Source organism: Bufo bufo, chromosome 4 (assembly GCF_905171765.1).
Source record: "Bufo bufo chromosome 4, aBufBuf1.1, whole genome shotgun sequence".
Taxonomy (NCBI): Eukaryota; Metazoa; Chordata; class Amphibia; order Anura; family Bufonidae; genus Bufo; species Bufo bufo.
In genome coordinates this window covers 626,427,542-626,449,957 of record NC_053392.1, presented here as the reverse complement: position 1 = coordinate 626,449,957, position 22,416 = coordinate 626,427,542, and the positions used below count along the sequence as shown (strand labels likewise).

The 22,416-nt window shown below is 42.5% G+C and overlaps 1 protein-coding gene across 1 annotated transcript in view; it reads left to right on the top strand.

Moving 5' to 3' along the window:
- DNAH8 (dynein axonemal heavy chain 8) overlaps positions 1-22,416 on the top strand; it is a 622,089-nt gene that overhangs the window by 234,065 nt on the left and 365,608 nt on the right. The window contains exons 31-33 of the mRNA XM_040430275.1: positions 17,864-18,099; positions 18,202-18,306; positions 21,085-21,198. Of these exons, the coding sequence (XP_040286209.1) occupies positions 17,864-18,099; positions 18,202-18,306; positions 21,085-21,198 (455 nt within the window). The remainder of the gene's footprint in view (positions 1-17,863; positions 18,100-18,201; positions 18,307-21,084; positions 21,199-22,416) is intronic.

Sequence of the window (22,416 nt, the reverse complement as noted above, 5' to 3'; positions counted from 1 at the left end):
GTCTTGACCAGGACCACCCCCCTAAATGGATTGAAGCAACTGCCATGTGATTGGTTGACTAGATAATTGCATTAATGAGAAATAGAACAGGTGTTCCTAATAATTCTTTAGGTGAGTGTATATATATATATATATTTTTTTTTTTTTCCTAATGGGAATACAGGTGGTTCAAACCTCCTGTTACCCCACAAACATGAGCAGGGAGACAAGTGGGTCACCATGCCTGCTGCTCGTTAATTGCTTCTAGAAGAAAAGAAAGAACAGTAGATCATAAACCAGTGATCTTGGCACCCTACCTGTCAAGCCTCCCACATTTTTTGGTGTAGCTTTTCTCCACTAGAAGCAGCACACCGACAAAGGTGACATGGCCTGAAGAAGGGGCACAAAAAGACAGAAAGGTAAATATGTCCTTCCCTTTTCTCTGCCTATCTGCCCCATAAGGAGCTGTAAGATTCCTCCTCTCTCCTACCTCCGTACCTGCTGCCTAACCTGTGATCTCCGGTCTTAGAGGGGTTAACGCTTGCTAGAGGTAATGTTTCTCTGAAAACACCTTTTCTCTTTCACCCTGTATCCCCTCAGCGTTTGGGATGCCCTATCCCAGGCTCCGGGACAGGGTGTTCGGGGCCTGGACAGAGTCTCAGACCTAGCGGTTTCTTCAAGCTTTGGCTATGTGCAGTCGTGCGAGCACGCCCCAGCAGCATCCTCTCCACTCACCACTTGAATTATTAGGAATTTTTATTATAATTATTAATGACACCTCATTAACCATGAATTATTTAGATATTTATGGACACATTATTGACTTTGATTAATTAGTATTTGATATTTTTTGTACCTTATGCACATTGGTGAGGTTTTGTATGCATTTCTTTATTAATAATAGATTGGTTTATCTACCATATTTTTGGACTATAAGAAGCACTAAGTGAGGAAAAAGTGTCAGTGCATCTTATACCGTAGTTCAAATGCTAATGACAGCTTCCATTATAGAAGGGAGGCGCAGCGCTAGTCTACTCACCCTCCCTGGCCTACTTTTGGGGCCTGCCCTGTACAGCGTCAGAACGTAGCGCACAATGGCGCGCACTATGACCTGACGCTGTGTGGCTTGGCCATTGGATCACTATGTGGCCACGTCTGATGAGCCAGGGAGAGGTTGTTTCCCAGCTCTCTGTTATTGCTGGCATAGGTTTCAGGGTGAGGGTGTAAGGACCATATCATGACATCAAGAAATTAGTCATTTGCCGATTACGGATCACGGCATAGCATGCTTCCCTCTGGGCCTCAGTCTCCTATAACTCGCCCACAGTGCTGGACCTCCATATTACAGCATGCTGGGGTGTCCTTATTCGCAATATCCCCCCCTTCCTCTTCAGGCAAAGTGATTGCGTTACCATGTAAAAATTAATGAGCTAAAATTCTTCCAGGCAGCCACATTACTCACTACCGCAGGTGAAGCAATCGTACATTCAATGGCCGCATATACAAGCTTACCTGGTACTGACGTGCATCAGGAATGAGCCTTCCCTCTTTCACTCCGGAGTGCTTGTGCTGAAGTGACTCTAGAGAGGTTCTTGTAGACTGAGAGTTGTTGATAGAAGACATGTCCCACAGTCTGTGGCTCTCCATAATTAATTTGCAGCACTTTCAGAGTGCAAGAGCAACATGGAGGATGGCTCAAGCACAGTGGGTGAGAAACAATCATCTCCCATGCCTAAAGTATGCAAGACTGCAGTCAAAGACAAAAAGGAGAAGGTGAGGACTGATAGTAAGCAGCTGTTGGTGGGCGATTCCATCATAAGAGGTTTGAAGTTTGAGAAAAAAGGTTTTGTGAGATGTCTCCCTAGTGCTACCGCTAGCAGGGATAGATGATGTATCCTTAATATTGTTAGGCAAGCAAAGCAGGAAAGGGAGGTGGATGTCATTGTCCATCTTGGGACAAATGATCTGGCTTGCAATGAGGTTTCAAAGGTGAAGGAAGCTTTTCACACACTTGGAAATGATATACGAGAGGTTGCATCAACTGTTTCATTCTCTGCAGTTTTGCCTGTGCATAACCTTCAGCATGACAGGAAGATGTGCATTAGGGAATTCAATGTATGGCTTGGTGAATGGTGTCTGAACCAAGGGTTTGCCTTTTTGTCTCAAGTTAGCTCTCGTTGGAATGGAAAAGAACTGTACAAGAAAGATGGTTTGCATCCTTCTCTTAAGGGAACGAATATCTTCAGTGAACAGTTCAAAGTATTTGCTAAGGAGCATTTAAACTAGGAAAGGGGGGCAAAAGAGTGACAATCCAGCAGTCCGACTGCCCCCCAGAACAGTGCCAGAAGATGCCAGTAGCACATAGGTTAAGAAATGACAAGCTCAGCGTCTTGTCTACAAATGCTCGCAGTTTAGGGAATAAGATCAATGAACTATAATGGCATCTGAGAATATAGATTTAGTGGCTGTTACTGAGACGTGGTTCAATGGAAGTAATGACTGGGATATAACGATACCAGGGTTCTCTCTATATAGGAAAGACAGAGAAGGCAAGAAGGGGGAGGGGTGGCCCTGTATGTGAAAGATAGCATAAAATCTAATTTAATACAAGTTAGCGAGACCAATTTAGAGTCAGTTTGGGTTACCTTGCAGCTTGATAATCATAAGGTAACTCGTGTAGGTGTGATATATAGACCACCTAGCCAAGTCAAAGAATTAGATGATCTACTAGTTGAGGAAATAGCTAAAATGACATTCAAGGGGGAAGTTATCATTATGGGAGACTTTAATCTTCCTGATGTAAACTAGAAAACTAAAATAGCTAGTTCTGCCAGGAGTACAGATATTCTAAATTCCCTACTGGGATTATCTCTACAGCAAGTAGTTGAGGAGCCAACCCGGAAGAAGGCTATTTTAGATTTAGTATTCACAAATATAAATTTGGTACTATAAGTACAGTGACTGAGTCACACCACACAAAAACAAAAGTTTTAGATTTTAGAAAAACTGACTTTAATAAAATTAGATTAGTGGTATACGAGTCCCTATCAGATTGGAACAGTTTCAATGGAGTCCAGGAGAAATGGGACTACTTAAAAGTGGCACTATTGGAGGCAACAGAAAATTGCATTAGGCTTGTCAGTAAAAGCAAAAAAAGGAAGAGACCACTGTGGTACTCAGCAGAAGTGGCCAAAATCATTAAAAACAAAAAGATTGCATTTAGTAATTATATAAAATAAAAAAAAACGAGGATGACAGGCAAATTTAAAGGTTAGGCAGAGAGAGGCCAAACAAGTTATAAGAGCTTCTAAAGCACAGGCAGAAGAGAAATGAGCTCAGTCAGTGAAAAAAGGCGCTAAGACATTCTTCAGACACATAAATGAAAAAAGGAAACTAAAACAAGGAATTAATTCAATAGGCTGAGGTGTCTCACTCTTGATTATCTCTGGCGTGGTGCTACAAACCCAAACAAAACCCAACACCCAACCCTCTAAATGGTAATAAAATGTATATATGGAAAATGGGCGAGCAATCATACACTCGGCATCTAATTTAGGAATACAGAAAATTTATTCAAATAATATGTAAAATAGTACACATAAAATATTAAAACACAGACTAAAATTAATGTAAAACTGTGCAGATGGCTATATTGAGCAACCTATATTCAATCTGTAACCTTATTGCACTTGCTGTTTATAAACCACTTCAAACCGTATATAAAGCAGATGTTCCTATATATTAGGATCAACACTAGTAGAATCGCTGGTATAGTGTCACATTTGGGTGCATGTGTTGCACCTGTTGAAAAGTCACAGACAAGAAAGGACCGAATTCTTAGACTTAGTGATCACAAAACATGAGAATAAATACATATGTGAGACATTTTGTAAACCTGCAACTAGAAATAGTTGTATTCAGTTCTCCAGTTGCCATCTGCCAAGATGGCTGATCAATATTCCCTCTGGTCAGTTCCGCAGAATTAAGTGGAACTGCACAGAGGGACAGACATTTGAGGAGGAAGCCATTGAAATGAAAAAACATTTTATGGAAAAGGAATATCCTGAGAAAATAGTGGAGGAATTAAAAATGAACAGCTAACTAAAGAAGAAAATATAAGGGTCATCCTCCCATTTAATGAGAGTTATAGGAAGATCCAAAAGATTATTAGAATCCATTGGCATCATGTATTGAGTGACAGAGTTATAGGACATTTGCTCCCAACGGTTCCATTAATCACTTTCACTAAAGCACCTAATTTGGGTATTAAAGTGGCTCCCACTTTAAAATCATGGAAACAAAATAAGATCAGTTTTTTAGGAACCTGGCCAAATTTAAAGGGCTTCTACAAATGTGGGAGATGCACAAGTTGTAGACTTAACAATAAACCTTGCAAAATAACTACTTTTTCTTCGACCCAAAATGACTTCAAGTGGTATATAGAAGATTGTCTCACATGTGATTCCTCCGGTGTTATCTACCTTCTCCAAAGCCCGTGTAATAGACAATATATAGGGCGGACAAAAAGACCACTAAAGAAAAGAGTGGCAGAGCATATAGCCAACATAAAGAAAGGATATGACAAACACTCTTTATTAAAGCACTATAAGGATGTGCACAAACAGGATCCATCAAATCTTGTGGTTGTGGCATTGGAGAGGGGGTGATTACATTAAACAAATGTCTAGGATAGAATTCCGACGTATTTATGAATTCGGGTCCTTGCTACCAAAAGGACTAAATTCTGACCTAGAGATTTTTGGATTAATGTAGGCTGGGTGTCTCGTCACCGATGAGATGTCAAATGCCAGGACGTTTTTCCAGCGCTGCGACGTCTCCTTTGTTTCGAGATACCCATCCGATTCCTTCTATCAATACTTCCCTTACTAACACAACATTTTTACAATATTTTTACAGTATTTGTATACTTTAATAATGTAAGATATTGTGATATAGCATCTGGGTCGTCTTGTCGCATATTTATGAACTTTGTGTATACAGATATCTATTATGTGTACCTATATGTATAATATCAGTACAAGGAATAATAATTTGTGTTTGTGACTATAAGCAACCGTAGATGCAAATTTCACTACATACAGTAGTATATCGCATCAAGAGGAATGTTTAGCCAAAAAAACGCACATATACTAAAAAAGAAATCGCATAAAAACCGCAACAAGCATCACTAACAAAACGTATCACATCACAATTCCTCTTTGAATTGAGGAAAATTTGGAGAAGCAGGTGTCTGTATTAAAAGAGCTTAGCGGTGAACTAGCACAACCATTAACAGATTTATTTATCCAATCACTGGTAACAGGAGTCGTCCCAGAAGATTGGAAATTAGCAAATGTTGTGCCCATCAAGGAGAGGATTGTGGAACATCTAAAATCCCATGGATTGAAAGATGAAAAACAACATGGGTTTCCTTCAGGGAGATCATGTCAAACTAATCTTATAGATTTTTTTAATTGGGTAACTAAAATAATAGATGGCGGAGGTGCAGTAGACATCGCTTATCTAGACTTTAGTAAGGCTTTTGATACTGTCCCACATAGAAGGCTTATCAATAAATTAGAGTCTTTGGGCTTGGACTCCCATATTGTTGAATGGATTAGGCAGTGGCTGAGGGACAGACAACAGAGGGTTGTAGTCCATGGAGTATATTCAGACCATGGTCTTGTTACCAGTGGGGTACCTCAGGGATCTGTTCTGGGACCCATATTGTTTAATCCCTTCACGCAACATCACGTACATGTACGTGGGGGAATGTGGTGCCTCACCGCATCCCCACGTGCATGTACGTGTCACGACTGTGACTGATCCAGACAGGTCTGGGAGGAGAAGGTCGCAGCGACTTGCTACTCGCGATAGCTTGTGAGTTTGCTCCGTGGTTCAGGGTATGTCATCTGGGTTTTGCCTTGTGAACCTTTTTGTCCTGACTGGGAGTTTGTAGGCATCCTTCTCAGGTGAGTCCTGTCTGCCACTCCCAGCTACTATATTAGTTTCACTTTCACTTGCAGTCATTGCCAGATATAGTCCTTACTTCCAGTGCTACTCTGACCTTGGAAGGAGATCGTTTGATGGTGTTTCTGTGGAGCTCTTGTCCGGCGTGGACTGTCGTGATTGGGATCGCCTTCTCTGCTCGTGACTGGATAAGTCTATCTCTTATATAGTTTATTTGTTGCTGTCTTCTCCTGCTGTTCTCCTAGACATGAGTGATGGTGACTAGCGCTCCCATCGGCCGTTCCCCACTCTAGGCTTTTTAGGGGGTGACTGAGGGTTTAGGCATCCTGCTCGCCGCACGGGTTCACACCCCGTCTAGGGTATCAGGGCAGACAGGTGCCAGCTTAGGATTAATCAGGGGTGGCCATACTATTCCCATCCGTAGATAAGGCTCCCCCTTCCCCTCCGTCTGGTGCGACACGACTGCTGCTGGGATAGCGGTCGTGACAGTATATCTGGCCTTTTAAAAAAAAAAAAAAAAAGTGACATTTCATTTTTTTTTTTTCTTTTTTGCTTGCTGTTTTGCTTTGTATTTTGTCTGTTCCACTATGGATCCGGTTACGGTTTTGGCGAAGCAATTACAGGGATTATCTCTTGAAGTGGCAGGATTAAAAGCAACAGTGCTGCAGCAGCAGCAGCCATCCTTGGGTTCCACCGTTGCTACGGGAAACCAAGGTACTCCTGAGCCAAAACTGGTTTTACCTGATAGGTTCTCAGGAGGGAGAGACCAATTTGTAACATTCAGAGAAGCTTGCAAATTGTTCTTCAGGTTACGCCCTAGATTCTCCGGCGGTGAGGAACAACGGGTGGGTATTGTAATTTCTCTCCTGCAAGGAGATCCGCAGGCTTGGGCTTTCTCCCTGCCATCAGACTCTCTGGCCTTACGATCAGTGGAGGAGTTTTTTGAAGCCCTGGGTCTCGTATATGATGACCCGGACAGGGTCTCACTGGCTGAGTCTAAGCTACGTAGACTTCGGCAAGAGAACCGGTCTGCTGAACTATATTGTTCCGAATTCCGTAGGTGGGCTACTGATACGTTATGGAACGACTCGGCCCTTAGAAGTCAGTTCTGCCAGGGGTTGTCTGGAAAATTAAAAGACGCGCTGGCGGTATACGAGGTCCCTGGGTCTCTGGAGGCTGCTATGTCTCTGTCCATAAGAATCGACAGACAACTCAGGGAGAGACTATTAAATTTTGCGGAGGCCTCTATAGGGCAGGGATCGGTTTGTTATGATCCAGTCGAACCAATGCAAATAGGGGGCGCCACTAGACGGGTGAATCCTCCTAAGTTCCGCTGTAGGTCAGAGGTTTGTTTTCGTTGTGGGGGGAGGGGTCATTTTGTAAAGGTTTGTCCCTCAGAACCCAAGAGACCACAAACAAAGGAGCCGCCGGGAAAACTAGAGTCCCCAGATTGTGCGGAGGATAACAGTCTGGGCGTATTCGTTTCCTCCATACGCATGTCTCAGTTTTTGTTGTCCGCTACCGTTGAGGCGGGCAATAAGACTGAGAACTGTTCTGTCTTTTTGGACAGTGGGGCGAGGGTCAACTTGGTGGATTCACGGTTTGCTCAGGCTCTGGGTTTTACTCCAGAACCGATACGCAGAACTATTCCTGTTTTTGCCATCGACTCCTCCCCTCTTACTCAGAAAGAGTTAACTCAGATCATTCATAATATCCATCTGCAGGTAGGGGACCTCCATAAAGAGCATATCTCGTGTTATGTCCTGGACGGTCTTCCGGCTCCTATGGTATTGGGGCTTCCCTGGCTGGTGACTCACAATCCAGTGGTGGATTGGCAGGCCGGGGAGATTGTGGAGTGGAGTGAACATTGTAAGGACAACTGCTTGAGTAGTAGGTGCTCTACACTCTCTGTAACATCTTTACCTGCCTTTCTGTCAGATTTTATGGATGTGTTCTCTGAGAAGGGTTGTCAGGGGTTACCACCTCATCGTCCATATGATTGCCCGATTAATCTACTACCTGGGGCCAAACTACCTAAAACCTGGTTATACAATCTTTCCGGCCCGGAGAGGAAGGCTATGAAAGATTATATTTCGGAGAGTTTGGCTAAGGGACACATCAGACCCTCTTCTTCACCTGTGGCTGCAGGGTTCTTTTTCGTTAAAAAGAAAGATGGGGGCCTACGTCCTTGCCTGGATTTCCGGGAATTAAACCGGATAACTATCCGAGATCCCTATCCTCTTCCTCTCATTCCCGACCTCTTTAATCAGGTTGCTGGTGCTAAATGGTTCTCCAAAATGGATCTCAGAGGAGCCTATAACCTGGTTCGCATCAAAGAGGGGGATGAGTGGAAGACGGCTTTTAATACTCCGGAAGGGCATTATGAAAATCTGGTCATGCCATTTGGTCTTACTAATGCGCCTGCGGTATTCCAACATTTTGTCAACGATATTTTTAGTCACCTTATCGGGAGATTTGTTGTGATATATCTTGATGACATCCTGGTCTATTCCCCGGATCTGGATACACATAAGATCCATGTGAGACAAGTGCTGCAGATATTAAGGGCCAACAAATTGTTTGCTAAGTTAGAAAAATGTGTGTTCGCCGTAAAAGAACTGCCATTTCTAGGGTATGTGTTGTCAGATTCAGGTTTCCGCATGGATCCAGAGAAAGTCTGGGCGATTATAGACTGGGATCTGCCTGAGAACCTGAAGGCATTGCAACGCTTCCTGGGGTTTGCCAATTTTTATAGAAAGTTTATAAAAAACTATTCCTTGGTGGTCAAACCACTGACGGACATGACCCGAAAGGGATTCGATTTTTCCAAATGGTCACATGCAGCCAAAACTGCCTTTGCATCTCTGAAGGAGAGATTCACCTCGGCCCCTATTCTCGTACAGCCAGATGTCTCGCTTCCTTTTATTGTAGAGGTTGACGCATCAGAGGTGGGGGTGGGAGCGGTACTATCTCAGGGCCCGTCCCCTGGTGAATGGCGTCCGTGTGCTTTCTTTTCGAAGAAATTGTCTACTGCTGAAAGGAACTATGATATTGGCAACAGGGAACTTTTGGCTATTAAGTTGGCTTTTGAGGAGTCGCGTCATTTTTTGGAGGGGGCGGTTCATCCCGTCACGGTGATTACTGATCACAAAAACTTATTATATCTGGAGTCTGCTAAACGTCTCACCCCTAGACAGGCTCGGTGGTCGTTATTTTTTACTAGGTTTAATTTTGTAATAACCTATCGCCCGGGGGCAAAAAATACTAAGGCGGATGCATTGTCTCGAAGTTTTCCTGGAGGGGGTGATGTTGAGGTACCAGAGCCTATTTTGCAAAAGGGGGTGGTGGTCTCTGCATTACACTCAGGTTTGGAGGGGAGGGTGTTGGAAGCTCAGGGGGACACCCCGGCCTCCTGCCCCTCGGGAAAACTGTTTGTGCCAGAAAATTTACGACTGGAGATACTAAAAGAACACCATAACTCCACACTGGCAGGACACCCAGGTAGTAGGGCAACCTCTGAGTTAGTGTCTCGTCGGTTCTGGTGGCCTAAATGGCGCCAGGAGGTGTTGAATTTTGTGTCTGCATGTGCTACCTGTGCTCGTTCTAAGGTAGATCATACTCGTCCGGCAGGGCGTCTTTTACCTCTGGCCATCCCCAACAGGCCTTGGACGCACCTGTCAATGGATTTTATTACGGATCTACCAGTATCAGCGGGGAAGACTGTTATTCTGGTAGTTGTTGACAGATTCAGCAAAATGGTGCACTTTATTGCTCTTGCCGCATTGCCTAATGCTAACACACTGGCTCAGGTTTTTATTGACCACATCGTGAAGCTTCACGGGGTCCCTTCCGATATTTTGTTTCGGATCGTGGTACCCAATTCGTTTCTAAATTTTGGAAAGCTTTTTGTTCTCGTTTAGGGGTTCATCTGTTGTTTTCTTCATCTTTCCATCCACAGTCCAACGGTCAGACTGAACGTATCAATCAAAACCTAGAGACATATTTGAGATGCTTTGTTTCCGAAAATCAGGAGGAATGGTCATCTTATTTACCGTTAGCCGAGTTTGCCATTAATAATCGTCGTCAAGAATCCACCGATAAGTCACCATTTTTTGGTGCGTATGGTTTCCATCCTCAGTTTTGTACGTTTAGTGAGGGGGGGCCGTCTGGGATTCTCGAGGAGGAACGATTTGCGTCTTCACTTTTTTCAGTGTGGCAGAGTGTGCAAGAAAGTTTGAAGAGAATTGGTGGTAGATACAAACGTGTGGCTGATAGGAAGCGCTCTGAAGGTCCGGACCTTGGGGTGAATGACTTGGTGTGGTTGTCTACCAGAAATATCAAGTTGAAGGTTCCCTCGTGGAAATTAGGTCCGAGATTTATTGGTCCTTATAGGGTAATTAAGATCATTAACCCGGTGGCTTTTCGTCTGGAGCTACCTCAGACTCTAAGGATCCATAATGTCTTCCACAAATCTCTGCTTAAGAGATATGTAGAACCTCCTGAACCATTGCCACTACCGCCTCCACCGGTGGTTGTTGATGGCAGGGAGTGGCAGACAGGTGAGTCCTGTCTGCCACTCCCAGCTACTATATTAGTTTCACTTTCACTTGCAGTCATTGCCAGATATAGTCCTTACTTCCAGTGCTACTCTGACCTTGGAAGGAGATCGTTTGATGGTGTTGCTGTGGAGCTCTTGTCCGGCGTGGACTGTCGTGATTGGGATCGCCTTCTCTGCTCGTGACTGGATAAGTCTATCTCTTATATAGTTCGTTTGTTGCTCTCTTCCCCTGCTGTTCTCCTAGACATGAGTGATGGTGACTAGTGCTCCCATCGGCCTTTCCCCACTGTAGGCTTTTGTTAGGGTGACGGAGGGTTTAGGCATCCTGCTCGCCGCACGGGTTTACACCCCGTCTAGGGTATCAGGGCAGACAGGTGCCAGCTTAGGGTTAATCAGGGGTGGCCATACTATTCCCATCCGTAGATAAGGCTCCCCCTTCCCCTCCGTCTGGTGTGACACGACTGCTGCTGGGATAGCGGTCGTGACAGTACGTGATCGGCTTTCTCTGTCAGCGCAGGGAGCGAAGCACTGAAGGTTCAGTGAAGCCGGCGTGCTGGGGTTGCTAGGCAACCAGAGAAGCTGGCGGGAACTACATCGGAGCTCTGACCCGCCCGCGATCGCTGTGATTGGTCCAATACTGCAGAGGGACCAATCGCAGCGCATTGGGGCAGGTAAGGGGGGGTTAGGGAGGGACTATGTGCTTCTCCTTCTCTGATCGTCCCAATTCCTGTCAGGGAAGCGATCAGAGAAGGAGAGAGTGTGAAAAGCTGCTGTACATTAAAACCCCTTCCCGACCTATGACGAGTATACTCGTCATGGAGCACTGCTACTTAGCGCTCCATGATGAGTATACACGTCATGGCATTAAACTGTCACTATGTCTGCAGACATGGTGACAGCGCTGAGATCCCGGCTGTTACACACAGCCAGGCACCTTTGGTCAATGCCGAGGGGGGTCCTGTGACCCCCCCCTATCGGCGATCGCTGCAAACCGCAGGTCAATTCAGACCAGCGGTTCGCAGCGCTTTCTGCAGTTTCTGATCCCTGCGGTCCCTGACCGCGGGGATCAGAAACTTTAATATGCCCAAAATAAAGATTTTGCACCCCTAAATGATTTTATGCCGGCGGGTGGTGCAGGGAGGGTGTTGCGGGCGGTGCGGCAGGAGGGATCGCGATCCCCCGCCCGCCTCCTCTTGAATAATCGTTGGTGGCCAGTGGGTATACCAGAGTGTCAGCACATTGCTGACACTCTGGTATAAACGGCTGACATCTGTACTGCGATGTCAGCCGTTTAACTCTTTCCATACCGTGGCCCGTACGGACCGCTGTATGGAAAAGGTTAACAGTCAGGGAGCTCCCTCCCTCTCCCATCGGAGGGCTACTGTACCTTTGCAGCCCCCCGATGGGAGAGGGAGGGAGCCCCCAGACAGCCCCCAGGCATCCCCCCTCCTTCCCCTTCCCAGTCTGCTCAGTTGTGGCAGACGCGGAAGGTTCCCATGGCAACAGGACGCCTTCTCAGGCATCCTGCTGTCCATGGTGTTGAACAGATCTGTGCTAAAGGCATAGATCTGTTCAGACAAAGTGTGGGTAAAATACAGTATAATACACTATATAGTGTACTGTACTGTATTATATAGACATCAGACCCACTGGATCTTCAAGAACCAAGTGGGTCTGGGTCAAAAAAAAAGTTAAGATAAAAAAAAAAACATTTATCACTGAATAAAACTTTCCCTGCACGGTGAACGCCATAAAAATAAAAAAATAAAAACTATGATCAAAAAAGTCGCATGTACGCCAAAATAGTACCAATCAAACCGTCACCTCATCCCGCAAAAAATGAGCCCCTACATGAGACAATGGCCCAAAAAAAAAAAAACTATGGGTCTCAGACTATGGAGACACTAAAACATGATTTTTTTTTGTTTCAAAAATGATATTATTGTGTAAAACCTAGATAAATTATAAAAAGGTAGACATATTAGGTATTGCCACGTCCGTAAGAACCTGCTCTATAAAAATACTACATGACCTAACCCTTCAGGTGAACACTGTAAACAAAATTAAATAAAAACGGTGTCAAAAAAGCAATTTCTTTGTTACCTTACATCACAAAAAGTGTAATAGCAAGCGATCAAAAAGTCATATGCACCCCAAAATAGTACCAATCAAACCGTCACCTCATCCCGCAAAAAATGAGCCCCTACATGAGACAATGGCCCAAAAAAAAAAAAACTATGGGTCTCAGACTATGGAGACACTAAAACATGATTTTTTTTTGTTTCAAAAATGATATTATTGTGTAAAACCTAGATAAATTATAAAAAGGTAGACATATTAGGTATTGCCACGTCCGTAAGAACCTGCTCTATAAAAATACTACATGACCTAACCCCTCAGGTGAACACTGTAAACAAAATTAAATAAAAACGGTGTCAAAAAAGCAATTTCTTTGTTACCTTACATCACAAAAAGTGTAATAGCAAGCGATCAAAAAGTCATATGCACCCCAAAATAGTACCAATCTAACCGTCATCTCATCCCGCAAAAATGATACTCAACCTGAGACAATCGCCATAAAACTGAAAAAACTATGGCTCTCAGACTATGGAAACATTAAAACATGATTTTCTTTTGTTTCAAAAATGATATTATTGTGTAAAACCTAAATAAATAAAAAAAAGTATACATATTAGGTATCGCCGCGTCCGTAAGAACCTGCTCTATAAAAATAGCACATGATCTAACCTGTCAGATGAACGTTGTAAATAATAAAAAATAAAAACTGTGCCAAAACAGCTATTTTTGGGCAAATTTTCCATTTTAATCCATTTTTTCCGGTAACAAAGCAAGGGTTAACAGCCAACAAAACTCAATATTTATTGCCCTGATTCTGTAGTTTATAGAAATGGCCCATATGTGGTCGTAAACTGCTGTATGGCCATACGGCAGGGCGCAGAAGGAAAGGAGCGCCATATGATTTTTGGAAGGCAGTTTTTGCTGGACTGGTTTTTTGACACCATGTCCCATTTAAAGCCCCCCCTGATGCACCCCTAGAATAGAAACACCAAAAAATGACCCCATTTTGGAAACTACACCCCTCAAGGTATTCAAAACTGATTTTACAAACTTTGTTAACCCTTTAAGTGTTCAACAAGAGTTAATGGCAAATGGAGATGAAATTTCAGAATTTCTATTTTTTGCTACTTTGCCTCACAAAAAGTGTAATCTAGAGCAACCAAAAATCATATGTACCCTAAAATAGTACCAACAAAACTGCCACCTTATCCCGTAGTTTCCAAAATGGGGCCACTTTTTGGGAGTTTCTAACCTAGGGGTGCATCAGGGGGCTTTAAATGGGACATGGTGTCTAAAAACCAATCCAGCAAAATCTGCCTTCCAGAAACCATATGGCGCACCTTTTCTTCTGCGCCCTGCCGTGTGCCCGTACAGCAGTTTGCGACCACATATGGGGTGTTTCTGTAAACCACAGAATCAGGGCCATAAATAATGAGTTTTGTTTGGCTGTTAACCCTTGCTTTGTTACCGGAAAAAATGGATTAAAATTGAAAATTTGCAAAAATTTCATCTCCATTTGCCAATAACTCTTGTGGAACGCATAAATGGTTAACAAAGTTTGTAAAATCAGTTTTTAATACCTTGAGGGGTGTAGTTTCCAAAATGGGGTCATTTTTGGGTGGTTTCAATAATGTAAGCCTCACAAAGTGACTTCAGACCTGAACTGGTCCTTAAAAAATGGGTTTTGGAAATTTTCTGAAAACTGCTTCTAAACTTAAAAATTATAAAATGTCATTCCCAAAATGATCCAAACATGAAGTAGACATATGGGGAATGTAAAGTAATAACTATTTTTGGAGGTATTACTATGTATTATAGAAGTAGAGAAATTTAAACTTGGAAATTTTCAAATTTTTCAAAATTGTGGGTAAATTTGGTATTTTTTTATAAATAAAAATGATTTTTTTTTATTCCATTTTACCAGTGTCATGAAGTACAATATGTGACGAAAAAACAATCTCAGAACGGCCTGGATAAGTAAAAGCGTTTTAAAGTTATTCACACATAAACTGACACTGGTCAGATTTGCAAAAAATAGCCTGGTCCTTAAGGTGAAAAATGGCTTGGTCCTGAAAGGGTTAATATCTTTTCAGCGAAATTGCACAAGGCCTCGATGGTAAGGTGTGTCTTTTTGCTGATGACACAAAGATTTGTAACAGGGTTGATGGAGGGATACACCAAAGGAATTAGGAAAACTAGAGGAACGGTCAAAAATCTGGCAACTAAAATTTAATGTTGATAAGTGCAAGATAATGCACCTGGGGCGTAAAAACCCAAGAGCAGAATATACAATCTGTGATACAGTCCTAACCTCAGTATCTGAGGAAAGGGATTTAGGGGTCATTATTTCAGAAGACTTAAAGGTAGGCAGACAATGTCATAGAGCAGCAGGAGATGCTAGCAGAATGCTGGGGTGTATAGGGAGAGGCATCACCAGTAGACAGAGGGAGGCGCTCATGCCGCTCTACAGAGCACTAGTGAGACCTCATCTGGAGTATTGTGCGCAGTACTGGAGACCATATATCCAGAAGGATATTGATACTTTGGAGAGAGTTCAGAGAAGAGCTACTAAACTAGTACATGGATTGCAGGATAAAACTTACCAGGGAAGATTAAAGGACCTTAACATGTATAGCTTGGAAGAAAGACGAGACAGAGGGGAGATGAGAGAAACTGCTAAATACATAAAGGGAATCAACAAGGTGAAAGAGGAGAGAAGATTTACAAGAAGAAAAACTGCTACAAGAGGACATAGTTTTAAATTAGAGGGGCAAAGGTTTAAAAGTAATATCAGGAAGTATTACTTTACTGAGAGAGTAGTGGATGCATGGAATAGCCTTCCTGCAGAAGTGGTAGCTGCAAATACAGTGAAGGAGGTTAAGCATGCATGGGATAGGCATAAGGCCATCCTTCATATAAGATAGGGCTGGGGCTATCCATAGTACTCAGTATATTGGGCAGACTAGATGGGCCAAATGGTTCTTATCTGCCGACACATTCTATGTTTCTATGTCAGCCGTACCTCCCTTCACGGTGGAGTGCTTCTACTGCAGTTGCATCAGTCAATCACTTTACCCGCTACCGTAGCTGGAGTATTTGTGTGTTCTCTAGAGCTGTGCAGTCCAGCCTACCCATTACTGATGTACATCTGGCATAAGTCTTAGCCCCTTCAATGATGGAGTATTCTGCTGTTGTAGATGCTATGTTTGGCAAGCCTACATAGATATGAGATGCACCAGCACCAGACAGTCACTTCCATGGTGTTAGGTGCCGTGTCTCTAACCTAATTGCTATACTCAGGCTTTAGCATTAACCTCCTTGAATTTTGGAATATTTGCGCAGATTCTGGATGCTGCATCTGCTAAACTTATGCAGCTCTTGTCAAGCACTGGACAAACCAGATCGTCCACTTCAATAGCTGCTGTGTCTGCTGTACAGTTTCTCCAGTGCCTGCAGCATGACTACCTGGCAGCCACATTACCCGAGGAGTGATTGTGTAGCTAGTCTGTTGTGCTCTGTTGGGCATAGTCTCACTTCATGCAGGGCAATTCTGCTTTTGCTTGACAAGCATATACAGTCCAGTTGTGTATTAAGCAGCTAGTACCCTCCTCAATAGTTGGGGTACTTGAGCTATCGTTAGCGGCCGGACTGACCTACTTACACAGTTATTTTCTACTACACATCTTTAACTGGCATATGTGATGCAGCAGTATGCCAGAGGCCATAATCATTATTGCCAAAGCCTGGATCTGTCAGACATACTCGGTTCTGGAGTTCTCTCTGGACAGATGCATACACTCAGACGAGGGAGAAAATGTGATTTTTGGTACTTACCTATAAAATCCTTTTCTCGCTACATTCATTGTAGGACACAGCTCCTATCCTCTTGTTTTGCTATTTTTTTTCTAATGAGTCCCACTTTCTTGGTTCAGACCCTTCTGTAGTTTTTCCCTGGTTCTACTATTTACTTTTGGTTGACTTTTCGGAGCTGCTTATACTGTTTGGGTACAAACTGATTAGCTCAGTGTCTGCAGGAGGGGTATAGCTGAGAGCAGGATCTGACACTTTGTCTCACTTAGTGTCGACTCCTAGTGGCAGCAGCTATACCCACAGTCTTCTGTGTCCCCCAGTGAACGTAGTGAGAAAAAATCCTGTTTTTAATTACATGCAATTACAAAAATATTCAGATCCATATACTGATTTGAATTATCCAGAATATTTTTTGTCTGACAGTCCCTTTAACCTTTTTAGCGCACCTGGCATGGCTATGATATTAATAAAGTGTGCCATTCTATACCCTTACTGTTAGCAGGGTGTGCTACATGAATAGTGTAGTTGTGGTGTGGCACCATACATTACTGTCGCAGCATGACAATTCTATTGCAGGATTTTACCCTTAGCAATCCATAGTTGCCCCTCAATTTGTGTCAAAATCTGCACATGTTGACTTTGCAGCACAATTCACAACCAGCAATGTCTAAAGCATTTCCGTATGGCTCTAGTAAATGTCGGTGTTCTCATCGACAGGTGCCGTTCTAAGCATTCAATGTGTTACTAGTGAATTGAGGTGATTAAACCAAATTCTTTCCCCATGTAAACACATGACGTGATGTGAATTTAGCCTAACCTTGTTTGGTGGTATTACTTTTTCTGCAATACTCGGTGGGATATGCCATAATGAGAGTGAAAGAGCCTCAGCGCTGCCTTGAAGTGAATAAGCTACACTGCTGTTTCTTGCCTGTCTGGTGATCTGAGCGACACTGTGTTAAATCAAAGCTGTACCCCCTTCATTATTGTGGGGTCCATACCACCATTTTTTTATTGGTCTTTATTAAATTTTGAGCCCCTTTCTCTAAACAACCTTGAGATTCTCTAGTAGCAGGCTCTGTATTTTTACAGTCAGGCAGTTCAGCTGCAGGCTCCTGATCTCTGACCTCCTAAACACTTATCTCACTGATAAGAATGTGGCTTAAATAAGTGTTTATGACATTTTAGTAATTTAGAGATAAGATTTATTGGCACAAAGTGAAAGTACCAGTCACACAGCTAGACAAACAGTTAACCCTTTGTGACAGAATGGTTGAATATTATAAATAAAGACCAATTGAAAAATATATATTTTAGCCCAAAATGAGTAAAATGCAAATATTGCCCCCGGAGGTGTACATAGCCTTTAAATCATCCCTAAGAATGCTTATATATTTTTTTGTTACAAGCTTGGTGTGGACAGGTTCTCGAAATGGAGAATTGTATCATTCATTTCACCTTTTATTTTAGCTCCCATAAAAGTGTCCATATCTACTGAAGCAAAAGCCTGGAAACTGCTGTTATGTAGATACTTGCACCAGGAATACAAGCTGAAGATGGCCGACATTTCAGAATTTATAGCCGAATACTTGAAAATATTATCTCGTCCGATTCTTGATTTAGATGACGTGCAGTTTGTCATGAAGACGCTGACAATTATCAGAGAAAATGAAATCCGGATAGACAGAAGTGTGGGGCCAGTAGAAGTGAGGAGATCTGACATTACAGATAAAAACCATACAATGATCATGTTGTCTCTGTGTTGTACTCTACGATGGCAGCTTGGTGATCAGTACTTTTTTTCATAGGAAGCGTACGCAACCTTAAGTAGATTTCAGGTCAACGTAACAAGTGAAGAAACAGACGTTGTCGATACTTTGAGATATTATTTTAAGAAGCTTCTTTACAAAGTTGTGAGTAAACTGTGTATAATTTATTGTGTATAGTGTGATTAGACTTCTGTGCCATGCGCACTACCATTTTTTCCTCATAAAAGGGCCGTCCAATCCAACGTACTTAACCATAAAATAATCTGTAACTCCTGGATCTCCTGTCTTTTCATTGCAGTTCTCACTGTATCTCTTGCGGCACACTTCTGTTGGGGGATATACGGTAATATCAGGGGTGTTGTTATCAGAAAGACAGCAAATAGCTATTTGAGTGTAACTTGATAGCCATTCTACAATTCATTAAAATAAATTATGGGTCAGATTTACTGTTTCCGCTCCACATTGAATAGCTAATATCTATTCTCCCCCTGCCCCCCACATGCTACATGCACATTTAGCTAGGATGACTATGTATGTGTTCTGAATAGTAAAAGCAGAGTAAACCCCACACTTCTGGCAGCGGCTTATGGCCCCTGAGAACAAAAGCAAGTAAAATTCAACTGCCTAATTCTTCATTCCCCTGACATTATCTTTTGGGGGGAATCAGGACACCCCAATACAAATATAATATGCCGTAGGTTTATGCAAATTATTTTTCTATACCATAAAATCACTTATTGACTCTGATATTTTTGTCTGTTGACTGGTGCCGGATCACCTATAGGCTATAAACATCTAGGAGGTTTGCATTTAGAGTCCGAACATCTGCAGAAGCTGCAAAAGCGGAAAGATGATTGTCAGTGACAGACAAGCATCCCATTGAGAAGGCAGAGGTCTTTTGCCTTCCCCATAGCTGCATAAACGCTGCTCAATAAATGCTGGGTATACAGATCATTCTGCAGCCATGCTGCTTCCTGCTCTGACTGCAGGAGCTGTTAGGTCTAAGCTGGCCAGATCAGCTCTACAATGAGGCTCTGAAGACTGAATGCCCCCTGTAACTGACGTGAATATGTCAGCCAGTAAAAAGAAAAACGTGAAGACATTTCCTCTGTTTACATTTTCTGGGTGTAAAAAATATACAATAAATAAATACAAGTAGCATAAAGATAAAGCCCTGTGTCTCTCCAAAAAAGATGCAAGAGTTATATAATAATAAATAATAATACACCCTGTACAGAATTATTAGGCAAATGAGCATTTTGACCACATCATCCTCTTTATGCATGTTGTCTTACTCCAAGCTGTATAGGCTCGAAAGCCTACTACCAATTAAGCATATTAGGTGATGTGCATCTCTGTAATGAGAAGGGGTGTGGTCTAATGACATCAACACCCTATATCAGGTGTGCATAATTATTAGGCAACTTCCTTTCCTTTGGCAAAATGGGTCAAAAGAAGGACTTGACAGGCTCAAAAAAGTCAAAAATAGTGAGATATCTTGCAGAGGGATGCAGCACTCTTAAAATTGTAAAGCTTCTAAAGCGTGATCATCGAACAATCAAGCGTTTCATTCAAAATAGTCAACAGGGTCGCAAGAAGCGTGTGGAAAAACCAAGGCGCAAAATAACTGCCCATGAACTGAGAAAAGTCAAGCGTGCAGCTGCCAAGATGCCACTTGCCACCAGTTTGGCCATATTTCAGAGCTGCAACATCACTGGAGTGCCCAAAAGCACAAGGTGTGCAATACTCAGAGACATGGCCAAGGTAAGAAAGGCTGAAAGACGACCACCACTGAACAAGACACACAAGCTGAAAAGTCAAGACTGGGCCAAGAAATATCTCAAGACTGATTTTTCTAAGGTTTTATGGACTGATGAAATGAGAGTGAGTCTTGATGGGCCAGATGGATGGGCCCGTGGCTGGATTGGTAAAGGGCAGAGAGCTCCAGTCCGACTCAGACGCCAGCAAGGTGGAGGTGGAGTACTGGTTTGGGCTGGTATCATCAAAAATGAGCTTGTGGGGCCTTTTCGGGTTGAGGATGGAGTCAAGCTCAACTCCCAGTCCTACTGCCAGTTTCTGGAAGACATCTTCTTCATGCAGTGGTACAGGAAGAAGTCTGCATCCTTCAAGAAAAACATGATTTTCATGCAGGACAATGCTCCATCACACGCGTCCAAGTACTCCACAGCGTGGCTGGCAAGAAAGTGTATAAAAGAAGAAAATCTAATGACATGGCCTCCTTGTTCACCTGATCTGAACCCCATTGAGAACCTGTGGTCCATCATCAAATGTGAGATTTACAAGGAGGGAAAACAGTACACCTCTCTGAACAGTGTCTGGGAGGCTGTGGTTGCTGCTGCACGCAATGTTGATGGTGAACAGATCAAAACACTGACAGAATCCATGGATGGCAGGCTTTTGAGTGTCCTTGCAAAGAAAGGTGGCTATATTGGTCACTGATTTGTTTTTGTTTTGTTTTTGAATGTCAGAAATGTATATTTGTGAATGTTGAGATGTTATATTGGTTTCACTGGTAAAAATAAATAATTGAAATGGGTATATATTTGTTTTTTGTTAAGTTGCCTAATAATTATGCACAGTAATAGTCACCTGCACACACAGATATCCCCCTAAAATAGCTAAAACTAAAAACAAACTAAAAACTACTTCCAAAAATATTCAGCTTTGATATTAATGAGTTTTTTCGGTTCATTGAGAACATGGTTGTTGTTCAATAATAAAATTAATCCTCAAAAATACAACTTGCCTAATAATTCTGCACTCCCTGTATAAGCAAAATAGTTGTGGGTTTTGAAGTCGCATGAACTAAAAAAAACTAAACCGTTTCTGGTCATGAAGAGGGGTTCAATGGCTGGGCCTTGAACTGGTCAAGAATTCTAAGACTTATTATCCTCTTGTCAGGAGTCTGTTCAAGATGAACTGATTCGTTTACAACCAGAACTTAAAAGCAAGCTCACAGAGTCTGTAGGAATTCTTCAGAAGGATATGGTGGCATTTGATGCTGAATATGAGAAGGTATGATGGTACATTTATGTATTATTTCTGTTCTTAGTGTAAACCTCCCAACAGAACTTTTTTTTGACAGACTTTATTCTAATTTACATTAAGACTTCATAGTTTTGGGGCCATGGAGTGGAGTTAGTCCAAACGATTGATAAATAGCTATATAGATATGAGATATATAGATAATAGATAGATATGAGAGATAGATATGAGATAGATAGATAGCTATGAGATAGACATAAAGATAGATAAATAGATATGAGAGAGATAGATAGATAGATAGATAGATAGATATTAGATGGATAGACAGATGGATAAATAGAAAGATATGAGATAGATAAATAGATATGAGATAGATAGAAACCCGCTCATTACAAGGTATAAGGACCCGCTATGACATCCTTTATAATCAGCAGCTGGAACATCCAAGGTCTTAACGCGTCAGCCTTTGGATGTAATGTAAATGATCCAGACTTCACCCAGAGTTTGAGAAACATCGACATTCAAATCCTTCTAGAAACATGGACTAAGGCAGAGAGCGAGTCCCTGACGCCCACTGGATACAGGGAAATCTCTGTCCCGGACCTAAAAAATAAAACCACCAAACTTGGCCGCTGTTCGGGAGGAATACTAGTGTGGCATAAAGTGGAGCTCCATGAGCAGATCAGACCAGTGAAACGGGGAAACAGTCATATCTGGATCAGAATAGACCGCTCCTTCCTCACCTCCCAGTCCGACATCTACCTCTGTGCGGCCTACATACCACCACCTGAGTCCCGCTACTACAACCCAGAATGCTTTGAGATCCTGCAAAGGGAAGCCACCCACTTTCAAACCCTGTGCAAAGTCCTTATCATGGGAGACCTCAATGCCAGAACAGGCAGGTAAAGAGACTACCTGACCACAGATGGAAACATCTACAGTTGCAAGAAAAAGTATGTGAACCCTTTGGAATGATATGAATTTCTGCCCAAATTGGTCATAAAATGTGATCTGATCTTCATCTAAGTCACAACAATAGACAATCACAGTCTGCTTAAACTAATAACACATAATTAATTTAATGTTACCATGTTTTTATTGAACACACATTTACAGTGCAGGTGGAAAAAGTATGTGAACCCTTGGATTTAATAACTGGTTGAACCTCCTTTGGCAGCAATAACTTCAACCAAACGTTTCCTGTAGTTGCAGATCAGATGTGCACAACGGTCAGGAGTAATTCTTGAC